At 46.7% G+C, this 21,135-nt stretch overlaps 1 protein-coding gene and 1 pseudogene across 1 annotated transcript in view; one reads left to right on the forward strand and one right to left on the reverse strand.

Annotated features, from left to right (window-relative positions):
- Positions 1–243: 243 nt before the first annotated feature.
- The window catches only part of LOC147622430 (protein HAPLESS 2-like), a 208,359-nt gene continuing 187,467 nt past the window's right edge, over positions 244–21,135 (forward strand). The window contains exons 1-2 of the mRNA XM_086821904.1: positions 244–1,131; positions 3,487–3,624. Coding sequence (XP_086678030.1) covers positions 922–1,131; positions 3,487–3,624 — 348 coding nt within the window. The 5' untranslated portion in view covers positions 244–921. The remainder of the gene's footprint in view (positions 1,132–3,486; positions 3,625–21,135) is intronic.
- LOC147622431 (uncharacterized) lies at positions 13,782–14,654 on the reverse strand (annotated as a pseudogene).

The raw sequence follows: 21,135 nt of genomic DNA on the forward strand, positions 1-21,135 counted from the left end.
TAAGCTCGGGGGTGCTTCTCCACATTAGCCACCTCTTTGACAATTAACAGAATGATAGCAATTTTAATCATTTAGTTACAAGAATAAGTCAATATTGATTCTAGGCTTTGTTGCCAACAAAATGTGTTTGCAATTGGGAGACTCATAAATAGGGTGCTTACACACAAGACATTCACTAAACACACTAAAAAAGACTAAAAAATGTGATGATATAAAAAACAAACCTTACTTTTATTGCAAGATGGATGAAGTCCAGCCGTTGTCAGTTACTGTGTTCTCATGAAGCTGAAATGGCTATAACAAACTTGGCCATAGCGTGTCTTGGCTTCTGTTCGCAAATCAGGGTTTTATTTTCTCATGGATATGGTCGCACTCTGCTGATGTAGAATCTAGGGTATAAGGCGCTGGTCGCAATAATCTGAGGGTTTCAGTTTCCAAAGTAGGTCTTCAGTGGTACAAGGCTATGGGGATGGTGTATCTTCTGTTTGAAAATAATGGTTTTCCCGTCATATGGCTTTTTTACTCTAATAAGGGGTTCTGACAGTTTGTTGTATGGCCATGGTGTGTACAAATTCTTCACTAAGATTAAGGCTTTCTTGTCTTTTGGCTACGGCTAAGTTCTGAAAGTGGGGTTTTCCTGATGACTATGCCTATGGTACTCAGATAGGATATGGATATAGCTATGATACACCAGTGCTCAACTCTGGCTCTGGTACATGTTCTGTGCTCCATTTTGCGCTCAAATTAGGGTATAGCAATGGATATGAAACACCTTTTGTGCTCAAATCAGGGTATGGCTATGGTACACTTTCTGCGCTCAAATTAGGGTATTGCCGTGGCTAGTCATGAAACTAGGGTTTTCCTGTGATTTGGCCATGGCTATGGCGTGTCTTCTGATCTCCAGTTAGGGCAATTGATAGCATGGAGAATTCATTGAATGCACAGGCCACCTGGCCCTGGAGCGTACCGGCATCACTGTCTCTGTTCTTGGTGTTAACAAGCCTGGTGTTTCGCAGCGGCAGGTGCACCATTCTCTCCAAGAGCGACATTGAGAAGTGTGACAGAACCACCTCCAAGGACATAAAATGCAGCCATAAGATTGTTGTCCAGCTTGCAATTGCGGCAGGAAAGGTATGCCATTTTGTCCCCCCTATCTTCTTTTCTTAAAGGTTGTTTCCTTAAACTTCTGTTAAGGATGCCTAGAGCATCAATGTCTGATGTTCCCAGGTGGGGGCCAATCAGCTGTAACAATGCTGTGGGTTAATGCCATCTGTTTTGCATACTCTCGAGAGAAGGCAATCCTGGGTCAGTGCGATACTCTCCGAGATAGGGCAATCCTGGGTCAGTGCCATCGTGACCCCGTTGTATGCATGGAGTAGTTTTGAGGGTCTCGATTGAAGAGCTCTTCCCTAAACAGACTCCAAAAGTCACTTATATAGTCCTATAAACCATACATAGCCCATGCCTCTAAAAAAATACCCCTAATCTCCCCTTTTAGATGCCAAACTCCCCCCAGTCCCTGGTTAACCTAACATAAAGTTAGACCTGTTTACCCTTCTAGGGCCTTGGGACGTAACACCAATTCTTAGGCTTGAGAGACCATTAACTGAATATGTGTTGGGAAGAACCCACAGTATAACAAAGTCCATGGAGAGAAATTTCTAAGGTTGATATTGATCATTTTGTAAACATCTCAATATGGGTGCCAAATTTCAAATCACATTAATTAATTAGATGTGGGAAAGATTAAAGTGGAAAGACCTTAGTTAAAATGGGGGCCAGAGTAAAGTGGAAGGACCTTAGTTAAAATTAAAATTAAAAATTTCTGGCCCTTTCTTGAATATTCTACCGGAAATTAAAAGGACGACAATATGGTTGATCGGTGCTGCTACAGGGGGGAGAGGGAGAAGAGGGATATAGCGATGGAGGAGAGAGAGAGAGGATGCGATCCAGGGGGAGAGGGAGAGAGCAGTGGATGCAGGGGGGAGAGGTAGAGAGCGCTGGGCCAGTGATGGAGGAGAGAGAGAGAGAGAGAGAGAGATAGATATATTAAGTGTCTACTAAAGACCCAATGGGCCTATGAGACCAAAGTGGTACAATAATGTCCATGGCATATCTCATCATGGAATGGAAAATAAAACAGAATGAAAACATAAATATAGCTATCTCATTGGGGTGATACAAAACTGTCCATGGAAACTCGTCATGGAAAACTAAGAACATAAAAACATGGGAGCAACATCAGCTCCGAGTAGATGGTATACCACTCTCCAAAATGTCAAGCATGGGGTTGACGAGTATGGCCGAGAGGTCTCCCTCAGCTATGTCACGTGGAAAGGTAGCTCGATGGCGGTGGAGCATGTCCTGGATCTGGAGCTGATGAGGTGATCGTGGCCGTGATCGTGGCCAACGGGGAGAGAGAGAGAGAGAGAGAGAGAGAGAGAGAGAGAGAGAAAGTCATATTAACGTTCGCGGAATGCCTTGAAGGCATATGGGACCAAAAGACATGACATCACAATCATTACAATCCACTTCGGGGTGCACTTAGGAGAGAGAGAGAGAGGACTCGATGCAGGGCAGAGAGGGAGAGAGCGGTGGAGAGGACGCGATGCAGGGGGGAGAGGGAGAGCATGGTGGAGAGGACGCGATGCAGGGGGGAGAGGGATGAGGAGCCAGCGATGGAGGAGAGAGAGAGAGGACCTTAGGCTTACCTAAGGTCTTAATTAATTAACCAGGCCCGTTATGGCCTGCTTAATTAATTAATAGTGAATACCTGAATATGCATAGTGAATACCTGGCCATAGTCCACCTTCAAAAACTGACTCCCATAGTCCTCATAATTTACGTGTGCAATGTGATATGTGGCCCAAATCAATGATTCCTTCTCAAGCATTGTATACCTCATAATCTATGGGCGCAATATCAAAGTCAAAAACTTGCATGGATCCCGAGTTCAGTGGTCTCAAATTGATGATTCCTTAGTTCCATCACAAGCATACCCTAGAAAGTTCTGATCCAATCATGACCACATCCAATCGATTGTGCAAGTAAGTTCTTACAATCAAAACATAGGCATCATTTAAATAAGGTTCTCTAGCAATACTTCATGAACCACTTTACTGAACCTTCAAGCCAATGAGATCTTTTGAACACAACTGTTCCTTTTGACTGCTTTGCACTTGAAAGTTGAAGACTCTTGCTAATAAATGAGTATCACCAAGTCTATATGTCACCTTAGAAAGAGTCTCAGCCCCAAAATTAAAGGTATTGATCCAGTTTTCATAAGAAGAAGAACTAGGGTAATCCTTTGGATCATTTACTTATGGTGTAGTGCTTGTAATGTAAGCTTGCATGTTTTGTAATTTGTTAAAAAACTGCTCTGTGAATAATCTCTTTGTATTTTTGGTTGCCTTACCACTATTTAATGATGTACAGGGAATAATTAACAAATTCTGATAACATTAGACCTATGATTGAAATTTTCAGAATGCAGATGAGGATGAAATTAGCGCCACCATTGATACAGTGTCAAACGGCTCTAGTATTCAGGCTTTGCAAGATCCTCAAATAATCAGACTTTCAAAATCACATGTTGGCTATGCCTATCCGTTGGAGTATCTTCAGGTGCTCATATATAACTTCCACCTCTTTTTAACTTCAGGTTCTCATATATAACTTTAGCCTCTTTTTATAAATTTTTGGTTTTTCCTAAAAGAGACATAATTTAAGGCAGATTTTGGAGATAGCTCACAATCTTGTAAAGGGAAATGTATTGTGGGGGGTTGTGCAAGGCTTATGCATTGAGACCACTCTTTGGAGCACCTTGACCCCTCTGCCACAAACCAGGCTTATGCGTTGAGATCACTCCCTTCAATTTGGAGCACCTCGAACCCTCTGCCACATTGCCATCACTAGGTCATGTAGCAATCTTGGTTGCCCAAAGAAGACTAACAAAATGAACCAAGAGAGTAAAACCTACACGAATGGAGCAACTAGGATTGTATTGCAATAATCACCAAAAAGAGAGAAAAAAAAGAGGAGACACACCCCTTCTTATACAAGTGGAGGGCCCTTCGGCACCCTTACCCCCATGTGCATATGGGACAAACTCACACACACATCTTCCCTCTCCTCTCATCTTCAAACCTGTTTACAACGAAGATAATTTCTCATGAGAGTGGTCTTTGACCCTTCTATAGATACCCTGGGTCATAAGAATTCATGGTCCCGGTGAATTACCATGCAAAGTTCAAACAAGTACATAACTGATCCATATGTGTGTAGCCCAACCAATACAACCACATCCCAAGTACACACAACGATCATAAACAACTACATGTGCATAAGAAGCACCCTATGCACCAACTTCGGGTCATGCACGTCATGCCCACATGCCTTGGCTCCTAACCTAATGCACCAAGGGTGGGTCGTACCCTCTGGGCCCCTTGGCTTATAAAACTCACTTATGCATGCATGGTTGATATAGGTGATCATCAACGCCCCCAACAATCCATCAATCTAACATACATAGTATAGAAAAGACCAAGAATGTCCTGTCACTGAAGAGGTTTTGTGATCACATGCTGAGGCTAGTGATGAGAGAACCTAATGCACCAAGGGCGGGTTGTACCCTCCGCCCCTTTGGCTCCTAAAACTCACTTATGCATGCATGGTTGATATAGGTGATCATCAACGCCCCCAACAATCTATCAATCTAACATACATACGTATAGAAAAGCCCAAGAATGTCCTGTCGCTGAAGAGGTCTCATGATCACATGATGAGGCTAATGATGAGAGAGAGAGAGAGAGAGAGAGAGTAGTGCAGGCATATGATGAAGCCATCCTCCATCATGTGAAGAAGATGGTCTCTTTAGAAAGCCATCTTCGTCCCTAGGGGTTGGAGGGGTGGATTCCAGGTCCTTTGAGTATCCAATCTCACAATGTCCTTCCTGATCACCCTCTTCAGTTCTGTGTGGCTGAGAGCAAAGGAAGGGGTGTACTGAAATGGTGGGAGTGCCCCCATTTGCATGCCATGCATACCAAACCAAGTGCTCACCTGTGCATACCAACACTGCGTGTCTCCATCAAGTGCCAACTGTGATCTCGGGCAAGCGAGGGGTATCTATCTAGTGGGAGCTCCCATAATCTGTGCTATTATGTCACTGTCTGAAAAAGAGCCTCTGTCACGATAGGGGCAGCCCCCATCTCCGCTCGCACAATCTCATGTGGCAGTGAAGGCTTACTCCTAATCATGTATGAGATCATCATCACTAGTGGTATAATCATATACCTCTCGTGTATCTGTCACAGCGGACTCCCTTCTCTGTCTCCTCTTGTGGTATAATCTGGGACCCCAAATGGGAGCTCCATACAATAATGGAGGTGTGACTAATGTGTCAAACAGCCAGAGCTTCGTCCTCGGCTCTTTATCTGTGAGTAATGCCTCTCAAGTGAGCCCAGAACTGCCTACCCTCACATCAATCGTTTCGGTTGCCTTCCGCATAGAGAACTAAGGCCCGGCAAAAGTGATCCCAAGATATACATAAGAGGCCACATATTCCATGGGCTGCCCACTATATGTAAACTGAGGTGTGGATCTGCCTACCCATTGTGGGGATGTGTTAAAGATCATAACCTTGGTCTTCCCAAGGTTCACTGTGAGGTCCTGATCCTGACTAAAAGCCCGTAATGCATCCAAGTGCCTCTGCAGCCCCTCTGGTGAATCAGAGATAAGGACAATGTCATCTGCATACAATAAGATAGGTATCAAGACTCCTGCCAACTGTGCTCCTGATCCTTCCTGTCTATCGATGTAGTCAGATATCTCATCAATGTATAGCCCAAAGAGAGTAGGAGAGAAGGGCCCTGTTTCACTCTGATAGTGCTGTGTATGACATCTGAGTCACCCCATGGGGCCCATACTCTGCCAGTGACGGACTCATACAGTGTGAGGATCCCCCAAAGCATATCTGCTGGTACTCCCATATCCTACAGTCTCCTCATCAATCTGGCCCTTGGGACGGTGTCAAAAGCCATGCGGAAATCCACAAAGCAACAGTATACGTGATGCCCATGAGCTCTCCCCTCCTCAATGATGCCCCGTAATGTGAAAATGTGATCCAGTGTGGAGTGTCCTCTCCGAAAACCTGCCTGCCCTGGTGCTTTGAGTCTCTGCTCCTCGGCCCATCTGCTGAGCTCATGATCCAAGATCGATCCATAAATCTTGGCCAATGTGTGACCAATCATAATAGTCCTGTAGTTGCCGGGGTCCATGGGGTCACACGTATTTAGAATGGGCACAATGGTATTCGAGGACCAACTGTCGGGAAAACCCTCACATACTGCCCTATTAAACATGTGAACCAAAAGTTGAGCCAACACATCCCTGGGAGAAATGCTTGGCAAGCAGCCCATCATGATCCTGTGCTCTCCCATTCTACATCTTGTCAATGGCATTTGAAACGGATCCCGTCCAGTGGGAATAGACTCTGTTGGGCACCCGCACGCGTAATAGCACAACTTAATATCACAATTTGAAATGGACAACTTAATAACAATTGAAAATTGAAATGAAATGAAATGAAATAGATGGACACCAGCACTGGGGCCGGAACGGGCCGACCCCCCCCTCAATATATGATATATTATTGGGAGTATTTAACAAATACAATGCTCCATGGGTTCAATGAACCAGATGATGTCCATGGACAAATGAAAACAGTACCAAACAAGAAGGCTCGAAGTAGATGTTCGAAGGAGAGCGACCACTTGAGTGGTCCAGTCTCTACGGTCGTGTGCCTTCACTGGACTCTGCGGGAGAGTGCCCCACCGGTGTTCCAGGACCACGCACAAACAGGCGCTCCCGTACTAACGCCTGGCTCTCCCGATCTCGGCACCTTTGGACCGTGGTTCTCCAAAAGCTTGGACTACCCGGCACCGAACGGGTGTTTAGCCGTAGAGAGAATCCTTTATCAGATTTACAACAAAGTTCTTTACTTAAATCTGAATTCACTTACTTGTAGCTTGCAGATGGAAGACCAATACCCGAGGTGTCTGTGTGCAGCTACTAGTGGTGGACACCAAGACACAGCAGCTTGTCAAAGAGAAGGCGGAGGAGCTGCCTGTGTTGAAGGTGTAGCCACCTAGGAGGTGCAAAGCCACCTGTAACTGCCTATGGATGGAAGGTGTAACCGCCTGCAAAGGAGCACAGCCGCCTGCTGTGGAGGAGGAGGAGTAGGCGCAGCTGTCCACTGGAGGTGGAGCCGCCTGGCTGCAGAGCACAACCACCACCAGTCTGAAGAGGAGAAAGTGGCGCAGCCTAAAGAGTCGTGGAGGAGCAGCCACTATATAGAGGAGGCAACCTGCTGTGGGAGGCTCTGCCTGGTGAAGATGGAGCGCAGCCTGCAAAAAGAGCCTGCAGGAGGTGAAACGCAGCCTGTTGGAGATGGAGAAGGAGCCGCCTGTATGCAGAGCACAGCCGCCGGGGGATTAGCGGAAGCCGCCTGGCTGCAGCCGCCTCTGGGGTGGCTCAGCCGTCTGCAGGACAGAAGCAGCCGCTGGAGTTGGTCACACAGCCGCCTGCAAAAGGGGAGGCAGCGTAGCCTTGTTATGAAGGTGGAGCAGGTGCAGTCGTCTACTGGAGGTGGGCACACAGCCGCCTATAAGAGGCAGCGCAGCCTGCTGGTGTAGGGGACACAGTCGCCTGTGGAGAAAGCAGCGCAGCCTGTATGCTGGAGGTGGCAGCCAGCCGCCTGGTGGTGCAATCGCTTGAGAGGAGCAGAAGTGCAGCTGGCTGGAGAACAGGCGCACGATCACGTGTCTCTTTTTGGAGCGGTCGTGGTGCTTCCTTTTGTAGAGGTTGGAGAGGAGTTAAACCACCACAGCTGGCCGGCTCCCCACGTTTGCATGGGGGTGGCCAGCTTCAAAGTGTGGTGTGGGTAGGTTACCATGCACCCACCCCACACACACACTTAAGGGGCTAAGTGTGGCTCCCCACCTTGGCTCATATGTGGGTGCCCATAATGGGTGCCCACTTTTAAGTGAATGTGAACTTAGAACCTTATAAAATGAAATAAACTATTAAACCAACAAGTGCAATACACTTACCACCTGTTCATACGCAACAAAACTCGTCAGAAGACAGAGCAAACTTCAGGACTCACTGGCAGGCGTCCCCACTCAGTAAGTGACACGTCAAACAGGCAAACACAAAAATACAAGTCATGCGAAAACAGTTTCAAACATGAGTGCATGTGCAAATAGTATCACCCGTTCATGGAACAAGTACAAAATATCTGTCGGGCACAAAAATGGCACGACATAAAACATAAATCCTGGTCTTCCTATGGAGTGACAGTCCCATAGGTAAAACACAATTCCAGGCACGAGCCTTCCTATGGAGTGACAGTCCCATAGGCAAGACACAGCACGAATACTGGCTCTTTCATGGCGTGACAATCCCATGGATAGAACACAGTCCAGGTCATACACGGGTGGCACCAGTCTGGCTCCCGTCCATGTCAAGCAAAAATACTGGCCTCCTCACATGAGACACCGGCCTGGCCTCAAGTGAAGGAGACACAAATCTGGAGATGGACCAAATGGTCGGCCAATTGCTGACATCCCCCCGGGCTTCTTAAGAGTTGTCCTCAACTGAAAAGCCTCAAGATATGCCTGCAAGAGTTGTGGGTAATCAACAAAATAATCCTCGTTTACCCACTTTGCATCAATGGGCAAATAATTCCTCTATGACCAACATAAGGTGGAGCGTGACATTCGTCCATAACCTTTGGACGCATATCCTTCACCACACATAAGCAGTTATTCTTGATAAGATAACCCTCTTTAATCACATAAGAGGCATGTGAGTGACCAGCCATCAAATCAGTCCATATATGGCAAAAATCAGCATTCAAATGATACAAATCTTGCATAGCAGATAAGTCTCCTATGAGAGGTCACTGTAACTGCAGCCACATATGGCCTCCTGGACAATGCATCTGCTACCAAATTCTCCTTTATTGCTTTATTAATATGGATGTGTGATACTATAGGGATGGAATATCCCTCTTTGCCAACATGATCAACACTACCCTGCATATCGGGAACTGCATGCATATTAGGCTTAGACTGCTTGTCCTCTTGCATCTTGCTTACGTTTGGGGCATTGCCGAAACATATGCTCTTTGCTTCCACATGCAAAACATTTCCTGTCTTTCGCATATTGCTCCCTTTGCTCAGGAGTCAAGCCAAACCTGTTCTTCTTGAACTTTTTGGCATGAGGCTCATGGTCCTCTCTTTTTCTTTTCCCCTTATCCAACGGGGCAGCCCTATCTGCATGGGCTGCATGGGCCATCATGGAAGTTTCATGAAGCATGGTGGCATGTGCTCCACGAACTTGAGAATCAGATGCATGTGACTTTCCTGCATTGTGAGGATTACTGTTATTACTTAGTATTTCATCCACTATCTGTGATTTAAGACTGAAACTGAAAGTAGACTTGAACACAGATGTTTGATTGATTGATTGAAATTGTGATACAACAGGCTCCTTATATAGGAGTTCAAGAGACACGAATGAAAAGTCACATCCCATGACCAATAGTCATGACTCTAGGCGAAGAGACACATCCTTTGGACGAATAGCTGCAACCATTGGATGAAGAGTTGCAACCCTGGAGCGAAGGGGTGTGACCAGTCGTCGAAGGAGTGTGGCTCTTGATGAAGAGGCATGTCTCTAGAGCGAATAGTCGTGACCATCCAAGTGTAGGGGTCCTCTGTAATCATGTCACTTCAGTATCTGTAATCATGAGGAGACTGTGTATAATGAACTAAGTCACAATCGTGACATTCCCTCCCATTTAAAATAAAACCCTTGTGATTAAATGAGAGTCGGTCGTCTGCCAAAGAATTCTTGGAGGAGTTGAGGATATTGTTGCATTTCTTCATGTGTCTGCCAAGTAGAATCTGACTCATCCAAGTCCATCCACTTAACAAGAAATTCTGTAGTAATCTTCTGTCTTGTTTCTTTCTGACGAACGTCAAGAATTTTCTCAGGAACAAGAATAATATGATCATCTTCAATCTCAGGAATATAAGAAGATAACTCCGGAATAGATGAATCTCCTTGTATGTATTCCTTGAGCCAAGAGATGTGAAATGTCGGATGAATTTTTCCCCAAGATGGTGGAAGATCCAACTTATAACTGACAACTGAAATCTTCTTTATAACTTTAAATGGACCATAGAAACGCGGTCGCAACTTCGGAAAGACTGACTTTACTGTCTTATATCGATGCGGTGCAACATAAAGCAAAACCAAGTCACCTTCTTGAAACTCAGTATGCCTTCTGTGCTTATTCGCATACTTCTAATACTTCTGCTGAACATGAATCAGCAGTTTGTCTCGAACTTGCACAAGAATATCTTGCATTTCTTGAATCAACTGATCTGCTAATGCCACCTTGTGTTGAAGAACAAAGTTTGTAGGCACAAGCGGAGTGTGACCATATGCTGCTTGAAAAGGAGTCATTCCAGTGACTGAATGCGGAGAATTATTATAAGCAAACTCCACAAGAGGCAAATATTCTTCCCAAGAAGCTAATCTTGTCTGAATATAATGTCTAAGCATTTCTTCCAAAATTTGATTTACTCTTTCTGTCTGTCCATCTGTCTGAGGATGATAAGCAGAACTGAACAAGAGATTCGTACCAAGGGATTTGAATAAGGAAGTCCAAAAATGTCCAGCAAACTTCGGATCTCTGTCAGAAACAATAGATCTTGGCAATCCATGAATTCTGAAAATATGTTGTACGAACAACGCTGCAAGATCTGGAGCAGAAACTGTCTTCTTGCAAGGAATAAAATGTGCCATTTTGGAAAACCGATCAACCACTACTAAAATTTGAGCATTGCCTTTTTGCGAACGCGGCAAAGTAGTGATGAAATCTATGCTTATACTTTCCCATCTTTCTTGAGGAATTGGCAAAGGCTGAAGCAATCCTTGAGGAAGTTGTCGTGAAGCTTTCATAATTTGACAAGAGTGACAAGCTTTAACAAACTTAATAACATCCTGTTGCATCTGAGACCAAAAGTATGTTACTGATAACAGACGATATGTCTTGTTAATTCCAGGATGAGCTGCAAAGGGTACTTCATGATGCTCTTGAATAAGGAGTTTCCGCAAAGATGCATTGTGAGGAACACAAATGCGATCTAAGTAATAAAGTAAATCATCTGCAATTGTATATGCGGCAAACATATTCATTTCTGCAACAGTAGGATGAAGAGATTTGAGAGCTCGAAAGACATCTCCAAAGTCTCTATCTATCAAATACTCATGCTTAAAACACTAAGGAATCTCCATCTGCACATTTGAGATAGCAAAGTTCGTAGCTCGAGGCATGCGGCTCAAAGCATCCGCTACCACATTCTGTAATCCAGGAACATAGAGTATCGCCATGTGAAAATTTGCCAAAAATTCAACCCATCGTCCTTGACGAGGATTCATCACTGGCTGAGTAAAGATGTAGGTCAAAGACTGATGATTTGTCTTAACCACTGAATCTGCACCAAGAAGATAATGCTTCCATGTTCTATAAGCATGAACAATTGCCAAAAATTCCTTGTCATAAACGGGATATCGCATTTGAATAGCCGAAAATTTATGACTATCAAAAGCAATAACACGATCATTCTGCATAAGAACGCCTCCAGATGCTCTATCCGAAGCATCGGTCATGACGTCAAACGGCTGAGTTGGATCCGCAATAGCCAAAACAGGCGTAGTTGTCAACGCATGCTTAAGATCATTAAAGGACTTTTCAGCTTCAAGTGACCATTGCAATTTATCTAACTTTGTAAGGGCCGTCAAAGGAGCAGCAATATCTGAGAACTTGTGAACCTTGGTGTGGTAAAAATTTGCTAATCCCAAGAAAGATCGCACGTCTGAAATTGTAAGTGGCAAAGGCCAATCAACAATGACCTTTATCTTCTTAGGATCAACTGCAATACCATGTCCAGAGATGATGTGTCCAAGATATTCCACATGATCTTTGAAAAACTGACTTTTCTTCTTGTTGATGTACAAGACATTCGTACGGAGTACGTCGAAGACAATCTGCAAATGCTGCTTGTGATCTGCTAAAGTCTTACTGAAGACCAAAATGTCATCCAGATAAACGATGACAAACTTATCCAAGTAAGGACCAAAGATGTCATTCATCAAAGTCATGAAAGTAGCTGGGGCATTGGTTAACCCAAAAGGAATGACCAAAAATTCATAATGTCCATACTTTGTTCTGAAAGCTGTTTTATACTCATCTCCAATTCGAATCCTGATTTGATGATAGCCTGACTTCAGATCAATCTTCGAAAATACCTTCGCACCAAGCAACTGATCAAAGAGCTCATCGATGCGAGGCAAGGGAAACTTATTCTTGATTGTCTGCTTATTAAGAGCACGATAATCAATGCAAAGTCGCATAGATCCATCCTTCTTCTTGACCAATAAAACTGGAGCACCAAAAGGACTTTTGCTTGGATGTATATGACCTTTATCCAACAACTCTGCCAATTGTCTCTGAATTTCTTGAGATTCTGAATAAGAAACTCGATAAGGAGCTCGAACTGGCGGTGGTTGTCCAGGGATTAGATCAATCATATGATCTACAGAACGTCGAGGAGGCAATGTCGTTGGCAGCTCGTCAGGAAATAAATCCTTATAAGGTTGAAAGAAGGGCTGCTGTAAATAAGAAATATCTGATGGCGAGGATTCCGATTGGTCAACTGTATTGTCTTCTGCTTCTCGTATCATAACTAAGGCAGAAGTGCTGTCGCGTTTACGCACTAAGCGTTTGACTTGCATAGCAGAAACCACAGTAATCGGCTTAGAATTAAACAGACCTCGTAATTCCATTTCTTGATGATTATGATAAAGTCGAATAGAATGATCTCGAAAGCTGATCAAAGGATCATACTCATATAACCAAGACTGTCCAAGAATCATGTCATAGTGTGACAAAGGCATAATAGAGAAATTCAGCTGATCCTGATAGTCCTGAATCTGAAAATGCAACTACTGAATCCGTTTGCTGCAATGCAAGAAAGAACCATCTGCAAGTTCCACTTGGAAAACTTCTGCACTCTGCTGAGTAGGTAATCGCAACTTGCTGACGAGAGTAGTTCCCACAAAATTAGTCGAGCATCCACTATCAACAAGAACATTGATAGGATGCTGGTCAATAAATCCCAATAAGCTCAAAACTTGATTGGAAAGGTTAACATGCACTGAAGTATGGTTGTGGGCATTTAGCATTAAAGCACTGACAACGTTAGAAACTCGCACTGCATGAACCACCTGCTTGCCTTTTTCTGGCGTAGAAGGATGATGATGTCCGTGTTCACCTTCTGGGAAACATTCCATGTTGGAATTCTGGCGAGAATTACGCTTTGGGCACTCATACCACCTGTGTGGTCCATGGCAAATTGTGCAAAGACCTGAAGGGTTGGCCTGAGAGTTTGAAGGTGCCGATGTAGAGGCTTGCTGACCTGCTGAGGTATCGCGGCGAAAATTGCGGCGATTGTTGGGTCGGCGACCTTGCCAGTTGCGTCCTCGATTCCGATTGTTGTTGTTGGAAGAGGATCCTGTTTGTGAGGCTGCTGCCTGACCTGAAAATCTAGGCCGAAAGGGCTGTTGGCGAGTAGATTGCTGACCAGAGGATTGGGAATATTGAGACTCAGGTTGAGATAAATTGCTGCAACTGGTCGAGCCGTCTGCTGATGGTAGAGAGACTTGTCGAAAAAGTCTGCTGAAGTGTCTCCATCTGCTCGCGTAATAATGTAATGGCCTGCATTTGCTCGTCTTGTTGCTGGCCCTCTTCCTCTGAGATAGATGGCATGTTGGATCTGCTAGAGGGAGTAGCGCGGAGAAGCTGGTGAAATATGTGGTACTGCTGGAGGAGAGAGTGACAGTGAATCGTCTCCCAATTCTGCTAAGAAATCGGAGCCTAACTCCGAAGGCTCGAAGTCTTCCACCTCGTCGAGAGGAGGTGTCTCTGCAGGGGTTAAGGGAGTGTAATCTGGCACAATGAGCTCGCTGTATACTCGAACCAAGGGCTGAAGCGAGATGATCCGGTTCACTGCATCCACACGGCACTCGTCCAGGAAATATGCAAGATGTGGGTACCGTCCCAAAATAAACTCGTAATGAGCAAGATGGTGTGCTGGACACGTCAAGTAAATATGCCAGATCACCCACGCCTGGAACTGAGTGGCGTGGCGGTGACTGATGTATAATAAAAAGTCCAGGGGACCTGGTACATGAACTGGAGCCGGAACAGGTTCTGCAAATAGGTTCGGGTAATGGGGCGGGCTCCGGTGTGGGTGTCTCGCGAGGATTTTCGGGCAATATGGCCTCTGGGACCTCGTCTATGTACGAGATGTAAGGCGCGGGCTGATTGCTGTTGGGTTCCATTGGACACCTGGTTGAGAAGGGGAGTGTGTGCCAGAGTGGAGAGAAGTCCCTGGCGTGGCAGCGTGGGAGAGGAGCGCACCTTGTGTGGAACAGCGTGCGAGAGAAGCGAATGGGCTGGCCGGCGGATGAATCCGTTGCGCTGGCCCCATTCGCTCTTTTTTTTTTTTTTGGATGTAACAAAAGGGTACGTGGGTTAATAAAAAAAGGGCCGCCCAAATTTATTAATGGGCTGGCCGGCTGGTCGTTTTATTAAACCCACGAAGGGCTGCGCCGTTTATTAAACCCATGAAGGCTGAATTGTTGAACGTAGCGCTTATGCGCTGGCGGCCAAGAGGTGCGCAGCCGTGAGGATCAGCGAAGAGGTGCCATGCGAGGAGGTGCCATCTCGTGGTGCCATCGTTCGTGTGAAGGGATGCGAAGTTCGAACCCATACATGAAAGGGCACAACCCGATGAAGAGGCACACGAAGGGCTACCAGCAGGAAATCTCTGCACACTCACCGGGTACGCCACACACACATCTGTGCATCTGTCTTCTATATGTGAATTGAGAAAGAAGGTTTAGGTTACCTCATACTCGTAGATGCAGGTTCCATCTTTCTTCTGCTTCCATACAACGCTGGGTAGGGGAGTAGAGCGGAGAGGGTGAGAGGCTCACAACCGTAGGCCTGGAAAATTTTTTTGCTCTGATACCACTGTGAGGATTACTATTATTACTTAGTATTTCATCCACTATCTGTGATTTAAGACTGAAACTGAAAGTAGACTTGAACACAGATGTTTGATTGATTGATTGAAATTGTGATACAACAGGCTCCTTATATAGGAGTTCAAGAGACACGAATGAAAAGTCACATCCCATGACCAATAGTCATGACTCTAGGCGAAGAGACACATCCTTTGGACGAATAGCTGCAACCATTGGATGAAGAGTTGCAACCCTAGAGCGAAGGGGTGTGACCAGTCGTCGAAGGAGTGTGGCTCTTGATGAAGAGGCATGTCTCTAGAGCGAATAGTCGTGACCATCCAAGTGTAGGGGTCCTCTGTAATCATGCCACTTTAGTATCTGTAATCATGAGGAGACTGTGTATAATGAACTAAGTCACAATCGTGACATGCATAAGACAATGTCTCTCCATGAGCACTAGCATACATATACCTGTCAGGCTTTGTGTCTTGTGGAGAAGATGCATGTTGAGAGGTGACTGTCACCTCTTCCTTTTGCATAAAAGACCTCAACCTTTGAGATACGGGATCTCCATGCTTCAAGCGAGGTGGATTTCTGAATTTCAGCTCTCCATCTTCCCTCTTTTTGATGTCACCTTTGCGGAGGAGGTTGGAAAGTGTCAACTCCCTCTTGCCCACTTCTCGTGCCATGGACTCAAAAGTCACGTCTACCATTGCATCAGGCTCTTCTTCTTTCATGACTGTCTTTCCTCGAGACAGTTGTCCCTTTGAATCACTATCATTTACCCTTTCAAGGGGCTTGTGCCTTCCTCGTAGAGCATCAGAACCACGCGAGGCACTTGATGGCCCCCTCGAATTAAGCACTTCCAAAGGGTTACCTTGGCTGTCCATTGTGTTAAGTGTGCTTGAAGCGGGGTGTCCAAAACACAGGTTCGTTTCCCCACTAAGAAGAGGGAAATGACCGTGCTCTGATACCAATGAAACCGATCCCGTCCAGTGGGAATAGACTCCGTTGGGCACCCACACGCGTAATAGCACAACTTAATATCACAATTTGAAATGGACAACTTAATAACAACTGAAAATTGAAATGAAATAGATGGACACCAACACTGGGGCCAGAACGGGCCGAACCCCCCCTCAATATATGATATATTATTGGGAGTATTTAACAAATACAATGCTCCATGGGTTCAATGAACCAGATGATGTCCATGTACAAATGAAAACAGTACCAAACAAGAAGGCTCGAAGTAGATGTTCAAAGGAGAGCGACCACTTGAGTGGTCTAGTCTCTACGGTCCTGTGCCTTCACTGGACTTCGCGGAGAGCGCCCCACTGGTGTTCTAGGACCACGCACAAACAGGCGCTCCCGTACTAACGCCTGGCTCTCCCGATCTCGGCACCTTTGGACCGTGGTTCTCCAAAAGCTTGGACTACCCGGCACCGAACGGGTGTTTAGCCGTAGAGAGAATCCTTTATCAGATTTACAACAAAGTTCTTTACTTAAATTTGAATTCACTTACTTGTAGCTTGCAGATGGAAGACCAATACCCGAGGTGTCTGTGTGCAGCTACTAGTGGTGGACACCAAGACACAGCAGCCTGTCGAAGAGAAGGAGGAGGAGCTACCTGTGTTAAAGGTGTAGCCACCTGTAATAACCGCCTATGGATGGAAGGTGTAACCGCCTGCAGAGGAGCACAGCCGCCTGCTGTGGAGGAGGAGGAGTAGGCGCAGCCGTCCACTGGAGGTGGAGCCGCTGGCTGCAAAGCACAGCCACCAGTCTGAAGAGGAGAAAGTGGCGCAGCCTAAAGAGTTGTGGAGGAGCAGCCACTATACAGAGGAGGCAGCCTGCTGTGGGAGGCTCTGCCTGGTGAAGATGGAGCGCAGCTTGCAAGAGCCTGCAGGAGGTGAAACGCAGCCTGTTGGAGATGGAGAAGGAGCCGCCTGTATGCAGAGCACAGCCGCCGGGGGATTAGCGGAAGCCGCCTGGCTGCAGCCGCCTCTGGGGTGGCTCAGCCGTCTGCAGGACAGAAGCAGCCGCTGGAGTTGGTCACACAGCCGCCTGCAAAAGGGGAGGCAGCGTAGCCTTGTTATGAAGGTGGAGCAGGTGCAGTCGTCTACTGGAGGTGGGCACACAGCCGCCTATAAGAGGCAGCGCAGCCTGCTGGTGTTGGGGACACAGTCGCCTGTGGAGAAAGCAGCGCAGCCTGTATGCTGGAGGTGGCAGCCAGCCGCCTGGTGGTGCAATCGCTTGAGAGGAGCAGAAGTGCAGCTGGCTGGAGAACAGGCGCACGATCACGTGTCTCTTTTTGGAGCGGTCGTGGTGCTTCCTTTTGTAGAGGTTGGAGAGGAGTTAAACCACCACAGCTGGCCGGCTCCCCACGTTTGCATGGGGGTGGCCAGCTTCAAAGTGTGGTGTGGGTAGGTTACCATGCACCCACCCCACACACACACTTAAGGGGCTAAGTGTGGCTCCCCACCTTGGCTCATATGTGGGTGCCCATAATGGGTGCCCACTTTTAAGTGAATGTGAACTTAGAACCTTATAAAATGAAATAAACTATTAAACCAACAAGTGCAATACACTTACCACCTGTTCATACGCAACAAAACTCGTCAGAAGATAGAGCAAACTTCACGACTCACTGGCAGGCGTCCCCGCTCAGTAAGTGACACGTCAAACAGGCAAACACAAAAATACAAGTCATGCGAAAACAATTTCAAACATGCAAAAACATGAGTGCATGTGCAAATAGTATCATGGACATATCTCCCATTCATGGGACAAGTACAAAATATCTGTCGGGCACAAAAATGGCACGACATAAAACATAAATCCTGGTCTTCCTATGGAGTGACGGTCCCATAGGTAAAACACAGTTCCAGGCACGAGCCTTCCTATGGAGTGACAGTCCCATAGGCAAGACACGGAACGAATACTGGCTCTTCCATGGCGTGACAATCCCATGGATAGAACACAGTCCAGGTCATACACGGGTGGCACCAGTCTGGCTCCCGTCCATACGACACCATCCTGCTAACACACGGGTGGCACCAGTCTGGCTCCCGTCCATGTCAAGCAAAAATACTGGCCTCTTCACATGAGACACCGGCCTGGCCTCAAGTGAACGAGACACAAATCTGGAGATGGACCAAATGGTCGGCCAATTGGTGATAGCATCTCTAACCAGAGTCAAGTGGAAGGAGGAATGGGGGGGGCGAGGCTCAGGTGGGGGAGGGAGAGGTGGCTGTCCGGGGATGTGGTAGAGAGAGAGAGAAATGAAATGATATACTAACGTTTCTAAGAGGCCATAATGGCCTATGAGACCAAAACTGAGAGTACCTCTGAAGTTGGTGTCTCATCAAAGAGAACAACTAAATGAGACTAAAAAGTACAATAAACTGATTGTCTTACAGTTATAAGAACATAATTGTAAGACTCCGAGATGATACTGAGTATCAAATACTGGAAAATACTGGAAAATGTATATCAGGTAGATCCATGTATGCTGATCAGTTGAAGTGTTGCCCTCTCCTTAGATCAAATATCTCCACCATGGGGCTGTCTAGAATGGAGAGGTTGTAGAAGCGAGGTAGGCACCTCGATGCCGAGCAATAATGGCTCTGATCTGGCGATGGTGAGGATGCTGTGGTCGGGATCCTGGTGGGCGTGGCCGACGACCACAACATAAGATGACTGCTCTATCAGTGGTGACTCCGTGGGAGCGTGGTTGGTGCCCTGATGGCCCAATGGTGGTATCAGTAGGTGTGTGGGCTGGGTTGCTCGTGCTGGTGCGAAGAAATCTGTCAGGGTCCTCTGTCTAGGTACATCATGGCTCTATCTCCTGTTTGTCAAGAGGGTCTCTTTGTGTCTCTTGAGCTCAAGTAGGAACAATCCCAGGCATCTTTGATCCTCAAACTCCATGACCCTGTGTAACGGCCCAAAACCCTCTCGGAAGAGGCAGTGATATCTCCCTTGGATCTCATAATAGACTGTACATCAGCATGTAGTGCTCCTCTGTCTCTGCCTCCTGGTAGCATAGCTGACAAATGTGGTCATCCAAGATCTCATGCACATATCGCCCTGTCTCAATCTGCAGCAGCTGGTGTCATGAGGTCCGGATCTGTCCAATGGCACAACGTATCCCATGTGATAGGTGTACATCCATGTACGCCGGGCGGGTGATAAAAGGTGGTCTGCCATGACATGATCTTTGCTTGGTCAAAGGAGAATCTCAAAGTCGAATTCTCGGAAGACCAACTGCCACCATCAAACCCGACCAGCCACCTGTGGTTTTTTGAGAAGATACTTTAGGGCATGGTGGTCCGAGATTACAATGAAGTGGGAGCCCAAGAGATAGTGACGGAACTTCTGGCAAGCATACACAATAGCCAAGCCTTCCCTCTCAGTGGTGGTGTAGTTTTGTTCAGCGGGTGTGAGGAGGCGACTAGCATAATAGATAGGTCTGTCCATCTTGTATTTTTTACTGGGCTGAGTCAGTACTGCACTGACAGCAGTGAGGCTAGCGTCGGTATGGACATGGAAGATTATCGTCCAGTCGGGAGGAATGAGGATGGCAGCTTCAGTGAGGCGCTTTTTAAGGTAGGAGAATGCAGTAGAGGTTGAGTCGGACCACTGGAAAATGGCAGATGGCTTGACTAGGCGGGTGAGTGGGAGAGCCACGTCAGCATACATGTTGATGAAACGACGATGGTAGCTGGTGTGTTCGACGAAGACCTAGGTGCCTTTTGGGCTGATTGGAGGAGGAAGACGAAGGATGGCAACTATTTTGTCCGGGTTAGGAGCCAAGCCTTCGGAAGAGATGATATGACCTAGGAGGGTACCCTGGACCACTAAGAAATGACACTTAAAGGGGTTAGGGCAGAGTTAGGACGAGTGACACTTGGCAAAGACCAGAGCTAATTGAGAAAGATGTTCTGAAAAGGCCTCTACCCTAGAGACAAGTTGTGTACCGATGAAATTAGAAAAATCGTCAATGAAAGTACGGAGAAAGCTGAGGAGGTACTCCCTGAAGATACTGGTGACAAGCCGTTGGAAAGTGGCCGGAGCGTTACACAGCCCAAAGGGCATTTGGTTTTAGACATAGGTACCCCATTGGGTGACAAAAGCGGTCTTGGTCCGATCATCTAGGTGGATGGTGCCTTGGTTATAGCCACTAAATCCATCCATAAAGCTGTAGAGGGCATGTCCGGCCACATCCTCTAAGACCCGATCCATGAATGGAAGGGGAAATCCATCATTGATAGTAGCTTTGTTGAGAGATCGGAAGTCTACATAGACACGGATCTTATTGGTCTTCTTCTTTGGCAAGATCACCATGGGAGAAAGCCATTCAGAGTGTTCCACTGGAGAGATGATTTGGGCATCCTCCATCTTTTCCAATTCTACTTCGACAGCCTCTACGTACTTTGGGTTGAGCTTGTAGACGCGCCCATGAATGGGTCGAGTGCCCTCCTCGAAAGGAATGGTGTGGACACCAATGACAGCTGGAACACCTTCCAAGTCCTTGTATGTCCATGCAAAGCATAGTTACCGCGGAACGGCGTTCCGCCTTCCTGGAACGCCGGAACGCCGCTCCAAAGCGCAAGGCGTGCCCGGAACGTGGAAACGGGAGCCGGAACGGATCACTTGCCGGGGAACGTGGCGGAACGCGTGCCGGAACGCCGGAACGCTAGGGTGGAACGCACGTTCCGGGCGTTCCGGAAAACTGTACTTTCGCTAAGTCGCCGGCGGCCGTTTTTTTCCAGCGTACGGCTCTTTTTCGCTTCTGCGCCTGCTTTGTTGGCTGCTCTCCCTACCACTCCACGCTGCCCCCTTCGCTGCCCCACACTCTCCATTCCACCTACTATCCCACCCTTCCTCTTGGCTGCCCCCCCACACTCTCCCTACCTTGAGCCTTGGCTGCCCCACAGTGCACACTCTCCCTACCTCCTCTTGGCCCCTCCTCTA

Source organism: Cibotium barometz, chromosome 28 (genome assembly GCF_041138505.1).
Source record: "Cibotium barometz isolate CiBa-2024 chromosome 28, ASM4113850v1, whole genome shotgun sequence".
Taxonomy (NCBI): Eukaryota; Viridiplantae; Streptophyta; class Polypodiopsida; order Cyatheales; family Cibotiaceae; genus Cibotium; species Cibotium barometz.